At 44.9% G+C, this 16,835-nt stretch overlaps 1 protein-coding gene across 1 annotated transcript in view; it reads left to right on the forward strand.

The window, feature by feature from the left end:
• Positions 1-9,056, forward strand: part of LOC121167675 (sodium/hydrogen exchanger 9-like) — a 557,393-nt gene extending 548,337 nt beyond the window's left edge. The window contains exons 15-16 of the mRNA XM_040997226.1: positions 6,101-6,206; positions 7,465-9,056. Coding sequence (XP_040853160.1) covers positions 6,101-6,206; positions 7,465-7,692 — 334 coding nt within the window. The 3' untranslated portion in view covers positions 7,693-9,056. The remainder of the gene's footprint in view (positions 1-6,100; positions 6,207-7,464) is intronic.
• The last annotated feature ends 7,779 nt before the right edge of the window (positions 9,057-16,835 follow it).

Here is a 16,835-nt window from a genome sequence, read left to right on the forward strand (position 1 = left end):
GAAGAATACTAAAAAGCCACCTGTTTGCTCATTTGTTAACCTGTAAAATGGGGGGATATAGCATCCCCCCTACAGTTCTAAAGAGGAAAATAAGACACATGGACAAAGTTTATAAATTATAGTGTTTGGTGCAGTGTTCCCAGTAATCCTGTATAGAGCTAAACATGTTTTCTTTCTTGGCTGTGTAATGGCCAGGATTCTATATTTATATACTGTTAGGGATGGGGAACATCCCTGCCCAGAGACCCTATGAGGCCTGTGTCATTACTGAGTCAGGCCCTGTCCAGGGCAGGGCCGATACTATGCTGAAGAGGAGCTCTTCAACACGAGTGCCCCAATACTGCCCAGGCCACAGAGGATAATTTTATGTTAATAATTTTGTGTGCTCCCCCACCCCATGATCTTATAAATACCCAAAGGCCCTTAGCACAGAAAAGGTTCCCCACTCGTGAATTACATGCAGATGCTCTCCAGAGATACAAAATCTTCCTCCCCAGAGATATTATGTCTTCAGTCTCCTGGCAGGTGTAACAGCCAGCGTTCGCTGTGTTAGTGAAGTTATCATCTTTCCCGTCCACCAGACACGATGGAATGACTGGCAGATTATCATACGGTATGTGTTCAGGACTGAGTGGGGTTATCTTAAATCTATCCTGACCCCCAAAATAGTGGCTTTAAGAGATCATGCTCTTTTGTCTTCCTTTTTTATGTTTTGATATTTTTTGAGAGCTACACAGATAGAGGGAAAGCCAGAGAGAAAGATCTTCCATCTGCTGATTCATTCCTCAGATGGCCAGAGTGGCAAAGGCTAGGCCAGGCCAGACCAGACCAGGCTAAAGCCAGGAGCTCCCACTTGGTCTCCCGCGTGAGTGGCAATGGCCCAAGTGCTTGGATTCTTATGCCAGTCCATTTAACAAGGAAGTCAGAGGGGAAGTAAGGCAACCAAGACTGGAACAGGCATCTTTCTGCTGTCCTGCAGCGAAGGACTTGGTGCAGAGAGCCTGTAATAACACGTGTAGACTATCGTGATGTAAGTTAACCAAAGTTTATTAACAGCTTCAGACTTTTAAGGACTGAGGGTCAAGTAGGCATAAGGAGGAAAGGGGTCTGATCCATTTACATTTCAATCAGCAAGAGACAGCTTCCCAATACACAATCAGTTATTTAAGCAAGTCCTTTATGTAAACCTGTGGACCAGGAGGTTTCCTGTTCATTTAATTGCTCCTGGGCCTTTCAGAGGAGATCCAACTGGCTCTGCCTCCTGCAGTAACAAAGATTCTGAATGTCCTTCTAGAGGAACCCAAATGGCTGGTGGCTTTGCCTGCCATACCACAAGGCTGAAATCTGAATTTTAAACAGATTTTTTGAGAGACAGACAGAGATCTCACTAAATCAACCCGCAAGAATCCTCCAATGGTAAGAGCTGGGCTGAGTTGAAGCCAAAAGCCTGGAATGCAATTCAGGTCTCTCACCTGGATGGCAAGAACGCAACCACTTGAGTCGTTACCACTGCCACTCGGGGTGTGTGTTTTTAGGCATCTGCAGCGAAGAGCCAGTGCCGGCACTTGAACCCAAGCACTCCAAGCTTGGACACAGGCGAAACACCTGCTCCTGCATGATCTCCCTCCTAAGCCAAATTTAGAGACAGTCAAGATAAAACAGCTCCATGGGGTGCCCAAGTCTAAAAATGTGAAAGTGGGCCAGCAAGACAGAAATCTTAGTGGGCTTGGGCTGCCATCACCAGATGCCACTAACTGGGTGGCTCACACAGGACCTTCCTCAGGCAGGGTTCTGGAGGCTGCAAGTCTGAGACTATGGCATCAGATGGTCAGGGCTCTTTCTTCCTATCCTGCCAATGGCCGCCTTCTTGCTAGATCCTCACTTGCCCCTTGTGGGAGGAGGTGAGTGAAAAGAAAGGGAGAAAGAGCAGGTTCTCTGGTCTCTTAAGAAGACTAGTCCCATCACGAGGGGCTCATGCTGACAGCTCATCTAACCTGTATCACCCCCTAAAGACCCCAAATATCACATGGGGGAGTGTCAGGGGACATGTGGATGGAGGGGGCAGCAAACATTCAGTTTGCAGCAGAGCATTGAGGCCTGGTCCCTCCAAGGAGCATGTGTTCATTCGTGCAGCTGGATCTTGGGGTTTTGCTTCTCACAACCTATGCAAAGTGCTTCAAGCGAGGCATTTAGTGTGAAGAAGCTATGCACCAGCGGTTTTGGCAACTTACCACGAACACAGTGTGATGAGTTAAAATAATCAAAACAAAAGTCAGCAAACAAATTGGAGAGAGAATGAGAGAGCAATCAACACTACCAGGTGTGTGAGATGTCGGTTCCGTCAAGCACTAAACTTAGCCTGTCTTAGCTCTAGACCTACTGATGGTTCGGGCCGAAGGAGAAGACATCTTTGCTAATTGTCTTTCCCACGTGTTCATTTCCCAGGAGGATTCTAGCTTTTCCCTGCCTCTCCCAAACGAGACTGCTATTCCCAAATATGTGCCTTTTAAAAATGAGAAAAGTTATTGTCCCTCATTTCCAGAATTTAACATTTCATCTTGGTGCTTTGCTAGCCTGTTGTAGAAGCAAAATTAGCCATACCAAAAATCCCAATAGGGAGTGTCCCTCACTATACCTGTACCTGATGAGAAAAATAACACATTTTGCAATATCTTCAGGGTTTTTTTTCCCCTAAGTAAGAGTTTTTTCAGATAGTCCTGGTGATCCAGGCACTTCCCAGATATGGTAGGAGGAAGAACACACACAAAAAAATCACTGATTTCCCCATTGCAAGTCAATTAGATCCCATTATTCAGTGTCTCTATAATGAAAAAAAAGACAGCTTGACAGTGGAGGAGTCTCTAGCCTTAGGCCAACCTCTGCCATAAACTAGCAGACTGGATTCCACAGAACTATTTGCTTTCCCTCTCTGACCCTATTGTGTCCGTTAATGCAACCACTATTGTTTGAGCATTCAAAATGCAGCAAGCACTGGATCAAGGTGAAGGGGACAACCCAGCCCTCCTGGAGACCACAGTCTGGAGACAAGGGAACTTTCCATCCCATGACGTAATTGTTATTTCCTTGTGCAGGTGTGTTGCCTCTGTCCCTCGCTAGTTAGGCACACAGAACAAAGCATGTAAGTATATATCCAGAGACAAAGGAGTGTGGGTGGGTAGTGAGTGAATGAGAGAATGAAACAGGAAGATTATTTCTTTCGCTTTATCACTACACTACTTGTCTTGTGATGCTCTTTGACTAATAATTCAAACTCACGTGGTCCACCCTCAGCATGAGCTTTCTTGTCTCTAGACCTTGGGAAAACCTCATTCATTAGCTGCCAACCTTCTCTGTTCATTCTTTTCTACCATGCTGAGAATCTGTTTTCATTCCTCATACCACCCGTGAGTATTTTCTTATACCACAAATCCCAAAAATATCCATTGAGCTAATAAAAAGTACTTTAGGAAGTTCATGGAAAGCAGGATGAAAATAGAAGCTTTTAGGGGTACAAAAAAATGAGGTCTTTACCTATGAAGGATATCCAAAAAGTTCACAGAGAATGTATTTTATGAAAAAAAAAAAATATGGTGTGCCTCTCAAAATGTTTGCACCATCAAAATCAACTTATCTGTTAATTGCATTTTTCTTCAAACCCTTTGAAGAATATTATGTGGCAAGCCATGGGAAGGCTGAGGTATCGGTGTCCCACATCTTTTGTGGCTGTCAACAGCTCCTTGCATGTCCCATTCAAGATCACAAAGCATAGGCCTCATTCCTCTGACTCACAGCTTCCAAGATACCAAAGAAGCCAAAATGGCATCGCGCACTTTGCAGAAGAGTTTTGAATGAACAGGTGCTGCCCACCACTCATGCTAGACTCTATATAATAATTGTAAACAAAACAGCTGTTTTTTTCCGTAAGAGAAGCTTGGAGGTAGACTTTGTGGTACAGTGCATTAATTGCCTCTTGGACTACCCACATCCCATGTAGGTATGTAATTTAAGTTCTAGCTATTCCACTTCAAATGCAGATTCCTGCTAAATGCACCAGGGAACACACCAGTGGCTAGCAATCCAATTACTTGGCTCCCTGACACCAATGTGGGACACCTGCATAGAATTCCTGGCTCCTGGTTTTAACCTGGATCAACCTAGCCATTGTGGCCATTTGGGGAGTGAATTGGTGGAGGTATCGCCTCAGGATTAATCAAAGAACTTGTTCATTAGGCAATGGTAAATTCGTGTTTTACTTTGTCACAATATCTGGGCATTTTGGCACTCTTCGTTTTCAGGGGAAGTCACCCAGGCTTCTAAAAAAACTCCTAGAGAGTTTTGACACATCTCTTCATGTCTCCCCTGACAGCTCTAACAACGCTACTGTCACTTTTCCATCTGGAAATAAAACTGACAGGGTTTTCCTTGTTCTGCGGTCCAGTTGTACATGTGTATCTTAAGCACTTTGCCTCCCTCAAAAATCTTTCCATTGGCCCCTGCATGACATAAATCTGAGAAAGATCAGGTGTCCTTGTGTGCCCCAGCCCAGGAGCCCCTGCCTGCAGCTTCTCTGCCTTTACTTGCCAGCAGGAATGAGGTCTGCACGCACTGCTCTCTGCAGAACCCAGCTGGTCACAACACATGACTACCCTGATAAATGAGCTTCTTCCACGGGCGCTGATGGTGGATTCGAAATAGCAGAGGGAGCCTTTGGATTATTTAAAATCATGGTATCTCCAGGCCCCAGTTCCTTCATCCATAAAATGAAGAAAGTAGCACCCTAATGAAAATTAATGGAAGATCATCAAGGCCTTCTCACAGCAAATGCCAGGCTCTGAACTTTCGTTTCTTCCCTGATTCTTAATTGGGCACAAAGTCTGCCAGAAGAGGCAGATTTTCCACACTTGCAAACAGAATTGTGGAGCCTCTGGTGCTGCTTGGGGTCATTCCTACGAAAGTCATGTTCACGGGCATTCTCAACTTCAATCCAACAGGTGCTGCCAAGTGACTGGCATGCAGGGTCTCCAGTTATTTGCCCTATGCTGGGTTCCATCCTCCCTCTGTGTTCGTGGCTGCTGTCCAACTCCAGTAGAATCATCTCCAAGGCCAGCTCGTGCCCTGAGTGTGTGCAAGCCATGGTGTGACTGAAGATCTTCACAAACCAACCCATGTTAACCACTTTGCACATTTTTTCCCTTTCCCCTGCATAATGTAGCTTTTTGGAAAGTTAATGAGGTGAAATTTTCCAACAGAGTAAATAATATGCAGCCTGAAAGTCATTTCTGATGGAATGGTGAAACAATTTCATGACTTTTCTTTGAGCAAAATAATAATAATAATAGTAATAAGGTAACCCAAACCTGAAGCAGCATTCAGGGATTCCATTATTAATAGACTGAAGGGAAACATAATGGCTTAGATGAACAGGTTTGCCTTTTAACTTGTTAGAGCACTTTGGGATAAAGAAGTGAGAAAGACAGGTGCTAGACAATAGGCCAAAGCTGGCACCAGCTTATTTACATAATTTTATATAAAAACACATTGATGTATGAAGTATAAAGTGACTGTGCTGAATGGTGAAAACAAGGTATTTGGGAAAGCAACCCATTTCCATTGCCTAGCTCTAAAATCACAGAACATTGCATGAAATTCCTCTTGCTTCTTTGTGAAAATGGCTTGTGGTTTAAGGTGTGTGTGTGTGTGTGTGTGTGTGTGTGTGTGTGTGTGTGTGCAATTTTCAGAAAACACCATTTTCTCTACAATTGTTTTAGGTAATTCTTAGGAATGTCTCCTCCAAGCAAATGTGACATTGCATGGAGGAGGGGGGAAAAAGGAGGAACATTTTTGTTTTTATTTTATTTCATTGTCACAGCATGGTCTGCTTTTCATTTCATCATGATTAAAGGCTATCGGGAGGGCTGAGGAAGTGTGCGGAACAGAGATTATAAATAGCAATTTCTACAGGCCAAATCGCTTCCTCAGTGAGAGAGAGCAGATGCAAGGGGGCCATGGCTGCCTCTTCTGCAGTGTGCAGAGGTGTGTGCTGTGTGAGGAGCTCAATCCTGACTCCCTTTTGACAAGTGTTCCTTAACAGGCCTCCCAGATACCTGAAGCCAATTTTAACCCACGCAGGTCCTCCGCTGACCACAACGCTCCCTGAGTGGTGCGGTCCAATTTCCAGGCTGCTCACCAGTCCCCAGGCCTACGGGGTAAGTACATGTGTCCCAGGACACCCAGGAGCATCAGGGCTCACCCACCCTGCTCCGGGAGGAAGCATCCTTAACATTCACCGCATTGACAAGCACTTGTATCTTTTCTGTTGTTGCTGATGTTGGCTTCTTCTTGTTCTTAAGATGCAATTTTTCTTAATTTTTACCAATATTTGGGGCCATATAAATCAACTTAGAAGATGTGAAAGCAAGTCATGTGTCCTGAGAAACTGCTGTGTGCTAAGGTTTTAACGATTAGGCCTGTGTTTTGTAGCTCACAGGAGTGGAACAAAAATTGCTGCAAAGCAATTAGGATTGTTAGCAGCAAGTCAAGTGGCAGGGAGTCAGTGGAGTGAGAGTGGCAGAGCTGAAGCTGGCCAAGAGGTCACCCAGTTGGCCACCCCCTAGCACAAGCAGAGAGCAAGGCATCTCAGATGTGCCCAGGCACAGCTGCCTAAAGCAGTTGCTTAGTGTGGTCTTCCGGCCCACAGCCTCAGCTCACTTGGGAACTTGTTAGGCTCCTGGGTCTCTGACAGAGCTTGGCATCAGACGTCTCCCTTTCCACAAGCTCTTTGCTTGATCTCACTACAGGCCAGAGTCGGGAACCATTTGCCTTCTGGTCACCTTCCCAGGGCCCAGCTGTAAGTAATCAAGGGTGACTTTCCAAAGCCAGTGGCAGAGGAGGAGGTGGAGGAGGAGGTGACATCTTCAAGCTTCCCTTCAGAGAACCTCAGTATGAGGAAAGCATCAAGTGGCCAGATCCAGTTAGGTTCTGGCATTTGCCGCCTGGGTGACTTGTGCCTCTCATTCCATGTTGAGCGATAACAGAACGGAAGTGGTGATTGGAGAATCTCGTGATGGGCGGGCTCAGTATGTGCCTCATGCCCTGCTCTAAAGTCACAGTTGAGGCCAGCCCTGGATGCCTGTCAGTCCTCATGGCACCAGTGGAGGAAGTACCTTTGCACTAGATTTCCTCTCACTCCCGCAAGGCGAGGAGCTGCTTCACGAACATGTGTTCCCTGAGGACGCTTACCTTGGCCTACAGCCTCCTAGGGCTGAGGACGCCTCAAGTCTTCCAAGCTGAATCCAGCCAACACTGAGTCACACCCACAGCAGAAAGCAGCCAAGGGAAGGCAGGATGGTTAAGGAAGAGAAACAAATGTCCTCTTTCCATACATTGTGAGATTCGTATTGTTTTTGCCTTCTTCACGAACTAACTTCTCACTCTGTCTCTCTCTCTTTCACATTTCCAAACCAGGAACAACTGAAAGAGGATGATGTGGAATGCATTGTAAACCAGGATGAGCTGGCCATGAATTACCAGGAGCAAACCTCCTCGCCCTGCAGTCCTCCTGGGAGACTGGACCAGGAGCAGAAACCTTCACCCCAGACCCCGAGCAAGGAAAACATTTACGAGGGAGACCTTGGCCTGGGAGGCTATGAGCTCAAGCTTGAACAGACTCTGGGTCAATCCCAGATGAATTAATTGGCATGGAGAGCACAGATGTCATCACAGAGAATGCAAGGCCACGGAGGAATACAAGCCAAGCTGACAAGGCAGTATGAGGGGAATGTACTAACAGCATAAATTGGAGAGCATCAAAACCCTGTCAGATGTATCCTCCGGTGCCTGCAGAAACGAGAATGTATTACCATCCCTCTATGTTATGCAACTGAATTTAATTGTTTGACAGCAGCCATTGTTATTACTGTAATGGGTGGGATTTGGGGGAGGGGGACAGACAGCTGTAGTAAGAATGAACCAGATGTGCTGATCTGCGGGTTCCACCCTGTGGGCAGGACATTTGGATTTGGGATTCTATTCCCTTCACCAGGGAGAGTTCGAAAAAAAGAGGTTCTGGGTGTAAAAATGTTGCCCCTAAGCTAAGGGAATGTTGTTGCTCAGTTTGGTGTTTTTAGGGCTTGGCTCCCAATTGCTCCAAATGATCTAAATGACCCCCCCCCAGGGCTGTGTGCAGAGCCAGCTCAGTGGCTTACCTGCTACTGAGGGCTTCCCGGAGCCCATACTGAGTTGGGAAAGCTCCTGGTCTTGCTGGTATCCTTTCCACATTGTTTCTCCCTTAGATCAAAGGGAGTTGCTTACTGCTAGGTGTGCCTTGATACAGCTTCTTCCAGGAACAGCTGGTTTATTTAGCCCAAACCATGCTTCATTGGATGAATGACCAACCCATCCTCACTTGCATGTGTGCCACTTTCTGGCTCTGCAGCATCCCCAGTGTATAGTGGGTCACAGAACCCACAGCACTTGTTGTTCCCCACACGGCAGGAGAATGTGTAAGAGCCTGGTCTGGCCTACACATTTCTGTAATCATAACTGAATAGCAGCACAAGGGCAGGGGGTTGGGGGAGCTGAGAACACACAGAGCCCACTGAGGAAAAGCATCAGGGCATCAGGGCCTCCCCTTACAAGGTGTGGCTCATGGCCCACATTCCAGGGACCAACTCCAGAGCTTCTAACTCAGCTGCATGACCTGTGCCTTTCAAGCCATAAAAATACCTCAAATCTTGCTTCTCCGGAAAGGCAGATGTTAGTATTAGATCCAGTGATGCAAGTGCCCAGGCTATGATGAGCTTTTAAGGGAGACAGGGAACCCCAGCTTCCTCAGGCCAGAGCTTAATAGTAATATATGCTTTGCTGACCACTTGTTAGGCCTTAAGGATTGGCCACGGTGGTGTCAGGCACACTGCTATATACATCAATCTTCTTGTTTTCCAAGTTGTTTTATATCCAGTAAGTAGATTCTTGTCATTTCAGGTAAATATAGCAAGTGGTAAAGCATGAAGTTTTTCTAATTTGATTGAATCCTAATAAAATTTTGTTACAAAGTATGCTGGCATGGGCTCATGGTTTTTTTTTTTTTTAAATGTCTTCTCCATTCAAACTAAGTGGCAACTCTAAACCCTTGTACTCAGAGTGCTGGGAAAAGCAGATATGGGATGTTAATATAAAGGAGATGCAAGGGTCCTGTGGCTTGCTATCAGGTCACTGAAAAAACGGGGAGAGTGGTATTGCAAAGGAAGAAAACATGGGCCAAGCAGAAAGGTGTAGCCTCCTTCTTTCCCCCTGGAAGAGACCACAATTGATGGAGAACTACAAAGATGGAAGAAACATAAAGGAAAAAAGATGAACTCATATTTCTGCTCCTATCCTGTGAAAGAAAAGATGAAAACGTTGGTGTTTTCTTTCCCTTGTATAGGGAAAGACACCAAAGGGAAATTGAGGATGGTTCTGCCAGTTGGACGTGAGGCAGGGGGAAGGCAGTGAGATCACTGCCTAGACCCAGCACCTGCTCACAGGGAAGACAGAGTCCTCTTTCCAGCTTAGAAACAACGTCTCCTTCCACCGTGCATGGTGGCAGAAAAGGAGGACAGGGCACTGCTTGGCCAGGTCTGGGTTGCACTTCCAGGCTGACCCCAAGCAGCTCATATATTATGAGTTGGAGGAAGCTCTGCCCCCACCACACCCCTCAATCTTCAATCTTCGAGAGCAGGCTGCAGTTCCAAGAGATGAGCACCAGCCTTTCCCAGCCAAGTCAGTCCAAGCCCCAGGCAGAGGATAGAATCCCAGCAAACAGCTCCTAAAAGCAAATCTGCCTATGCTCCCATCATGGGGATAATAATTTATGATCTTAACAAATGCTCTGTGCTTTTAGATTAGCAGCATCGGGACTGTGACATTCAAACTGTTGTTTGTTGCCAGTTTCTAATGAATAAGAAAAGCAAAGGGGGTAGATTCAGCATTGGACTACTAACGCTTCCACCCATGATTAGAGCTTTAAGCAAGATTCTAATTAATTAATTGACACACCGGGCTTCCCTGAACTTCTTCCCACACTTGCACCATGCAGACACTTGCAGGAGCATGTGCCTACACACACCCAGATGCACATCTGGAGATCCACTCTCTCTGGAGGACACAGCTGGATCCGTGGATGACATTGCCCATGGTCCATGAACTTGTCCAAGCAAATCTGAAACCTAGTGACAAATGATGCCAGAGGTTTCATTTCTAAAGTAGCTCAGATTTCTTTTAGGGCACTTTAATCAGATAAATCAGGCTCATTCATCCACCAGTTTATTGTGTGGAAATTTTATTCTGGATATATAATAAGTTATATATTTGAAAATTATTTCTTAAAACAATTGGAGTGTTATCCGATTAAATAAATGGCAGAACAGCCTTCTCATAAAAGATATTCATGTGCACTGATTTGGGAGGGGAGGGTCTTTACAAAGTTTGTGTAGGGGCCAGTGCAAAGTCTCAACTAGCCAATCCTGCAACACCTTGAAGCAGCATCATCCCATATGGGCACCAGTTCACGTCTTGACTGCTCCACTTCCCATCCAGCTCCCTGCTTGTGGCCTGGGAAAGCAGCAGAGGACGGCCCAAAGCCGTGGGACCCTGCACCCATGTGGGAGACCTGGAAGAGGCTCCTGGCTCCAGATCATCTCAGCTGCAACTGTTGTAGCCATTTGGGTAGTGAAGCAGCAGATGGAAGATCTTTCTCTCTCTCTTTCTCTGCAAATCTGCCTTTCCAATTTTCTCCATCTCTTCTTCTCTCTCTGTAATTCTGCCTTTCCAATAAAGATCTTTTTAAAGATTTTTTTAAATCTTTTTAAAAAGTTGCCGATATGTGTATTGTGAGAAGACATGGGTTTTGAAATTTTCCCACCAAAATGAATGTATTTTAACTCACATTTTTTTCCCAGAAACTCTACGGAATACCTTCCAATTGTTAAATAAAAACAAGGCATGTGACCATCCCGACAAACTGAAGACGACTCTGGTAGTGTGGACGCCTCTGAAGAATCACGGAGAGACAACTTTTTCATTTTGTTCCTTTGAGATTTGTGCAATACACATGTGTCACGCAACCAGTGTCAAATAACATAAGAAGGTTCCTATGAAAGACCAAGCACAGAGCCACAAAAGGAGATGGAATGACAACTAGCAAAGTTGGAATTTTCCACCATGATATTTTTTGCGTACGGAAACATACCTGATGATATTCATTGAGGTACTGTTTCTTATTGCTAACTATCGGTACAAGAATTAGACAAAATATTCAGCTGTAGAGGGAACCAGAATGGAGTACTCCATTGGACAGCACAACTACACTTTACCTTGTTGGTGGCCTGTGTGTTCAGGCACATGGAATTGTCTCCAAGATAGATCATTAGTAAAAAAATCATTGTGGAATGATACCAAACTGACAGCCAGAGGAGGAGTGGGATTTGGAGAGCTAACCAAGGGAGTTTTTGGTTTATCTGCATTTTTAACTTTTTTATGTAGATCCTATGTTTATGTATTTGCTGTTTGTGACAATGATTTTGAAGGTACGAAATATGAAAGTGAGTAAAGTAAAACAGTCATCATCAAATTCCTTAGAAGGTAGGGAAGAGCCCTGCGACTATGGTCTACTCTCAGGACGGCTTTAAGATGAGGAAGGAGGAGAAGGCAGGACAAGAAAGACTTCACAAAAGTTGCATTGGAGTTAGGTGTTAAAAGTTGAGAGGGTTTTAGCAAGCGGACCTCATTGCAACTGGCTTGTGGGTTAGGAGGTGAGGTTGGATCAGTACGTGGTGAGGGCATTCAGTGGAAGAGAATGACGCAGGCAGGGACAGAGATCTGAAGCAGCCTGGCATCTAAGGGGGATGATGTTAAGATACATGGTGGGCCCAGTGCTGTGGCCTAGTGGCTAAAGTCCTTGCCTTGAATGCACCAGGATCCCATATGGGCACCGGTTCTAATCCCAGCAGCCCAGCTTCCCATCTAGCTCCCTGCTTGTGGCCTGGGAAAACAGTCGAGGATGGCCCAAAGCCTTGGAACCCTGCACCTACATGGGAGACCTGGAAGAGCTCCTGGCTCCTGGCTTCAGATCGCTTCAGCTCTCTATTACAGCTATTGGGAAGTGAATCATTGGGCAGAAGATCTTCCTCTCTCTCTATATATATAATGTATCTTTTCAATAAAAATAAATAAATCTTTAAAAAAAATACCCCACATGGCTCCTGTATAGGTTACTTTGCGGTTTGAAGGTAGACAATGGAAGAAGAGAGGAAATGCTGAAACTATAAATCAAGTTATGAAGCCTGCACCATGATCTTGTCAAAATGGGGAGCTACTGAAATATTTTGAGCAGGGAAGATTTTTCTGTAGACTGTGGCGACTGCTAGTAACCCTGGAGACAGTACAATAATCCTAGCTTGTATGATTCAATAGTTCTGGAGAAGGATGGCAGAGGATGGGGAAAGAGGACAGGCCCTGGGTCAGTGTCAGAGCAAGTGTCTGCAAAGTTGGCAACAGGCTGCACTGCAGTGCAGGAGGCCAAACAAGCCCAGACTGCAAGGTGTTGAGTAGTTAATGGTTTCATTCATTACGAGGGAGTTGGGAAAGGTAACAGATTTGGGGGGAAAAAAAAATTCAGCTCATCATGCTGAGTCTGCAGACCCAACAGGTTCATGACCATGTCCAGCTGTTTAATTGGATGTGAAGTTTAAACAACAGGCATAGGCTGCAGTTGCATCTTTGAAGGCATGAAATGTGCATCACAGCTTCACGAGAGTTTTTCCAGTTCCATGCAGCCCTCACCTCTCTCTAACTCCTGCGGAGATTCTGCTAGTCCCTCCCTGCATGGGGCCCCCATCAGAGCCTCCGAGAAGGCACACAGTCCTTCCTTCGAAAAACACAGAGCTGCTTCTCATTCATTCCCTGGAGAAAACCACTGACAAGAAGAAAGAAAGAAGTAGGAACAAAGAACTGAAAAGCACTGAACTCAGGAGAGAGACAAAGCATGCATTGTGAACCATACCCTGGAGAATCCCTCCCCGAGAACGCAAGAAGACAAGGGCTTCGCATGAAACACAGAACTAGATACAGTTACTGTACTTGTGGTCCTACACACCTGCCCTACTTCTCCCCAGCCGAAACAGGCTGTTTCGCTTGTCAACTCAGCTAAAATATAGCCTCCAGCTAATCAATCAAACACCAAGCTAGGCGGTATAGATGGCATTCGTATTTATAATCAGTTGACGATCAGTAGAAGATGTTGTGCTAAATAATCCGGGTGGACTTAATTCAGCTCATTAAAAGGTTTGAGGAACAGAACCGAGATTTCCTGGGAAATACAAAATTCTACCTGTTGAATGGCAACTTCCATTCATACCCTGTCCATGCTAATGGCCTGCCCTGCAAATCTTGACTTTCACAGCCAAGCACCACCACCACAGCCAAGCACTTGTGCAAGTCAATCTTTTAAATAAAACTACACATGCGTATATAAATGCAGATGTAGAAATACGTACAGCCACAGCCCTAAGGACAGAAACGGAGGATTTGATTTGATGGGTGTGTGTTTGTGTTCTGCTAGCTCTGTTTCTTTGACAGAATCGTGATTGCTAAAGATTTCTATATTGATAATGATTCTAGAGGAATGGAAACTTAAGGATGAGTTTCCTGAATCGGCTGTGAGCTTAATGGAACTGATTCTCTAATCTGATAAGATCTATATTTATTAATATAAATCTATTTCCAAGAATAGAGTCCACATTGCAATCCGTAACATGATGTGGCAATATAGGCAACACGATGCTAGTGGTTGCTCCTAAATGCATATCTACAAGAGGCAAAGCATTTGCCCCCTTCCATGACTGGGGAGTGCCCGCCTGTAGGCCATTTAAAGCTCACAAAATCAGACCAACCAGCACTGTTACTGTGGTGGTAACCCAAGCAGGATTGGATTCAACACATCTATAGCAGACTGGTTTTTAAGCTGGTAATTTTGTATGACCTGTGGATGATATTATGAGTATTCAAATGGCCCTTGGCACTAAAAAAATTTCTACCCCTGAACCAACCTGCACACTACAATGAGATTTTCTGATTGCTTCTAACTGTGCTGCAAGAAGAGGGGAAAGAATGGACCAAGGGCCTCAGATTCCCAGCTCAAGCTCCACATAAATGATCTAAAAGCTTCTATGGGTGCACTTCAATAAATCCCAACCTCCTTTAGCTGCAGGGCTGAGATTTCTGAAAATCAAACCCAGACACAATCTGTGAGTGGCTGAATTACAGTGTAAATTGAATTCCCAACCTTACTGAGTGATTTCTGTAAAAATGAGGGCAGGAGGGAATAGGATCATGAAAATTGGCATGGAGATAAATGAAAAGACCTCTGAGATGCAAAGACATCAAAGCCCTACATTTTACGGAATTGTTTTTACTCATAGCAATAGTCCTTCAAAACGTCTGAAGGAGTTAATAACGCTTTGCCCCCAAAACACGCAAAAGGTAGCAGATATTTGGGGCTGTGGCTAAGATGCCATTTAGGATAAATATACCCCATGCTAGAGTTCCTGGATCCAAGTCCTGAGTCCATTTCCTGCGAATGCATACCCTGAATTAGTTCAAGAACTGCAATTCCTGCCATCCATACACGGGAGACTTGCACTAAGTGCCTCGCTTTGACCTGGCACATGGATGAAAAATATTTCTCTTGGGGTTGATGCTTTGGCATAGCAAGTAAAACTTCCACCTTTGATGATGGCACCCCGTATGGGCTGCAGTTCAAGTTTAGCTGCTCTACTTCTGATCCAGCATCATGCTAATGCTCCTGGGAAAACAACAGAAAAATTTCCCAAGTCCTTGACATCCTGATCCTAAGAAATTCCTGGCCTCTGGCTTTGGTCTGGTCCAACACTGGTCATTATGACCATTTGGGAAGTGAAACATAGGCAAAGTCTCTCTCTCTCTTTCTAGGTCAGTCTTTAAATAAATAAAATAATTTTTAAAGAAAAAATTATATCTATCTCAAATAATATATATTTTTAAAACATGTCATGGTCACAGACTCTTCTGAAGTAGCTTAGGTGGCTTGCAAGATGTGGATACAATTGTGCTCCACAAAGAAGTAAGCTATATTCCTAAAGAACTGTATGACTTCTCAAATTTATACAGGCAGAAATGTGAGCAAGTATAAAAATCTTGAAATGCCACACCTGCCTTGGTATACCATAGAGGAAGAGACTCGAACACTTAGGGAGATTAGAGTGTTAGGACTGATTTGTCTTTCAGATCTACTCACCCACTCCGACATATCCAGAAGACCTGTCTTTTATAACTGACAGAATTAAGTGTGTGAAAGGTGTTCTGGCATCCCTGCAGAGCTCCATGATCACTTTTCTCTGAAGCCCAGGGATTCTGGCGGAAACTGTGGTCATAAGAGAAACTGGATGCAATGGGGGTGACTAGACCCGGGGGGGGGCACTCAGTCCCAAAGACAGGATAGATGTAATTAGCATAGCAGGCAGCAGTGTCAGCCAAGGAATCCAAAGGACTTGCCAAGACCAGTGCCACTGCTAAGAATTAAAACAGGTGGGAATCCTGTGACTTCTTACTTCACTTGTATAAACAAAGAGTTGTAAACCATGTAAGTAAAATCTAACTTAGATTATTTAAAATGGACACGGACATAGGAGCTGCTGAATAAAGGGGGAGTCAGATCTGTTTGAGGAAGGGTCCTGCTCTACTGACAGGATGGTGCCCTTGCTCTTTGTCCTGTCTTGCCTTCAAGAGATTGACAGCTTTTCCCCAGGATGATCGTGCCCTGGTTTGGGATGGGCACTAACTCCAGGAAACGGAAAGTGTCAGTGAGGATCAGCAGGTGAAGCAAAGCTTAGGAAGGTAGGTATGCAGCACAGTGTTCACTGGAGTCCATCATCCGCTAGAACCCCAAGGCTACCCTGTGGCTGTTGTCTATGTCTGGAATGCATCATCTAGCAGAATCCTCATGTGGTTCTTTGCTTGTACAGGAGTGGACTATTAGGTTGGGAAAGTAAAATAGAAACCATTAGAGCATCCTTCATCTACAAAAACAATCCATCAGAAGCAGTATAGCCTTCCCAGAGAGGTTGAAAATATTAGTACAACCACTGAAGAAAGATACAGGGATGGCAATTCCTACCACATTCCCATGCAACTTGCTTATTTGACCTGTGTGGAAGACGTATGTATCCTGGAGAATCAGAGTGGATTATTCTAAGGTTATCTTGGTGAAGGCTTGGATTTCAGCTAGCTTGACCAAGTTATCATATTCCCTGGTAGCTGTTAAAAACAGCTATATACCTGACAAATGCCTTTTTCTCAATACATAGTTGTAAAACCTCCAGAAGCAGTTTTTCCCAGCTGGAAAGGCCAGCAATACACTTCCGCTGCCCTGCTTCAGCAGTTTATCAACTCACCTGCCCCGTGTCATAATTTAACCTGCAGGAAATTTGATCATCTTTTCCTTCTCCAAGACACACATACATCTCCGAAATGGAGAAATAAATAAGGGGCCTTCGACATCATTGAAGTTGCCCAGGAGTGAGGCATGTTGAGCTACCCCCCCTGAGGCTAAGGATAAGTTGTTGCATCCGCCCTCTCCTATAACCATGGAAATGCATGGTGCAGCATGACCTGGATTTTGGAGGCTTCACAGTTCTCATTTGCTCCTTCATCGTTTGCCAAGAATGTGGGTTGAACTGAGTCACTCAAAGTGATCCTATTTGGAAATAGGGTGCAAATGTAATAAAGTTATGTCAAGATAATATAATAGTGTGGTGGAGGGG

This window comes from Ochotona curzoniae, unplaced genomic scaffold (assembly GCF_017591425.1).
Source record: "Ochotona curzoniae isolate NIBS_2020 unplaced genomic scaffold, NIBS_Ocur_1.0 patch422, whole genome shotgun sequence".
In the NCBI taxonomy this organism is placed as follows: Eukaryota; Metazoa; Chordata; class Mammalia; order Lagomorpha; family Ochotonidae; genus Ochotona; species Ochotona curzoniae.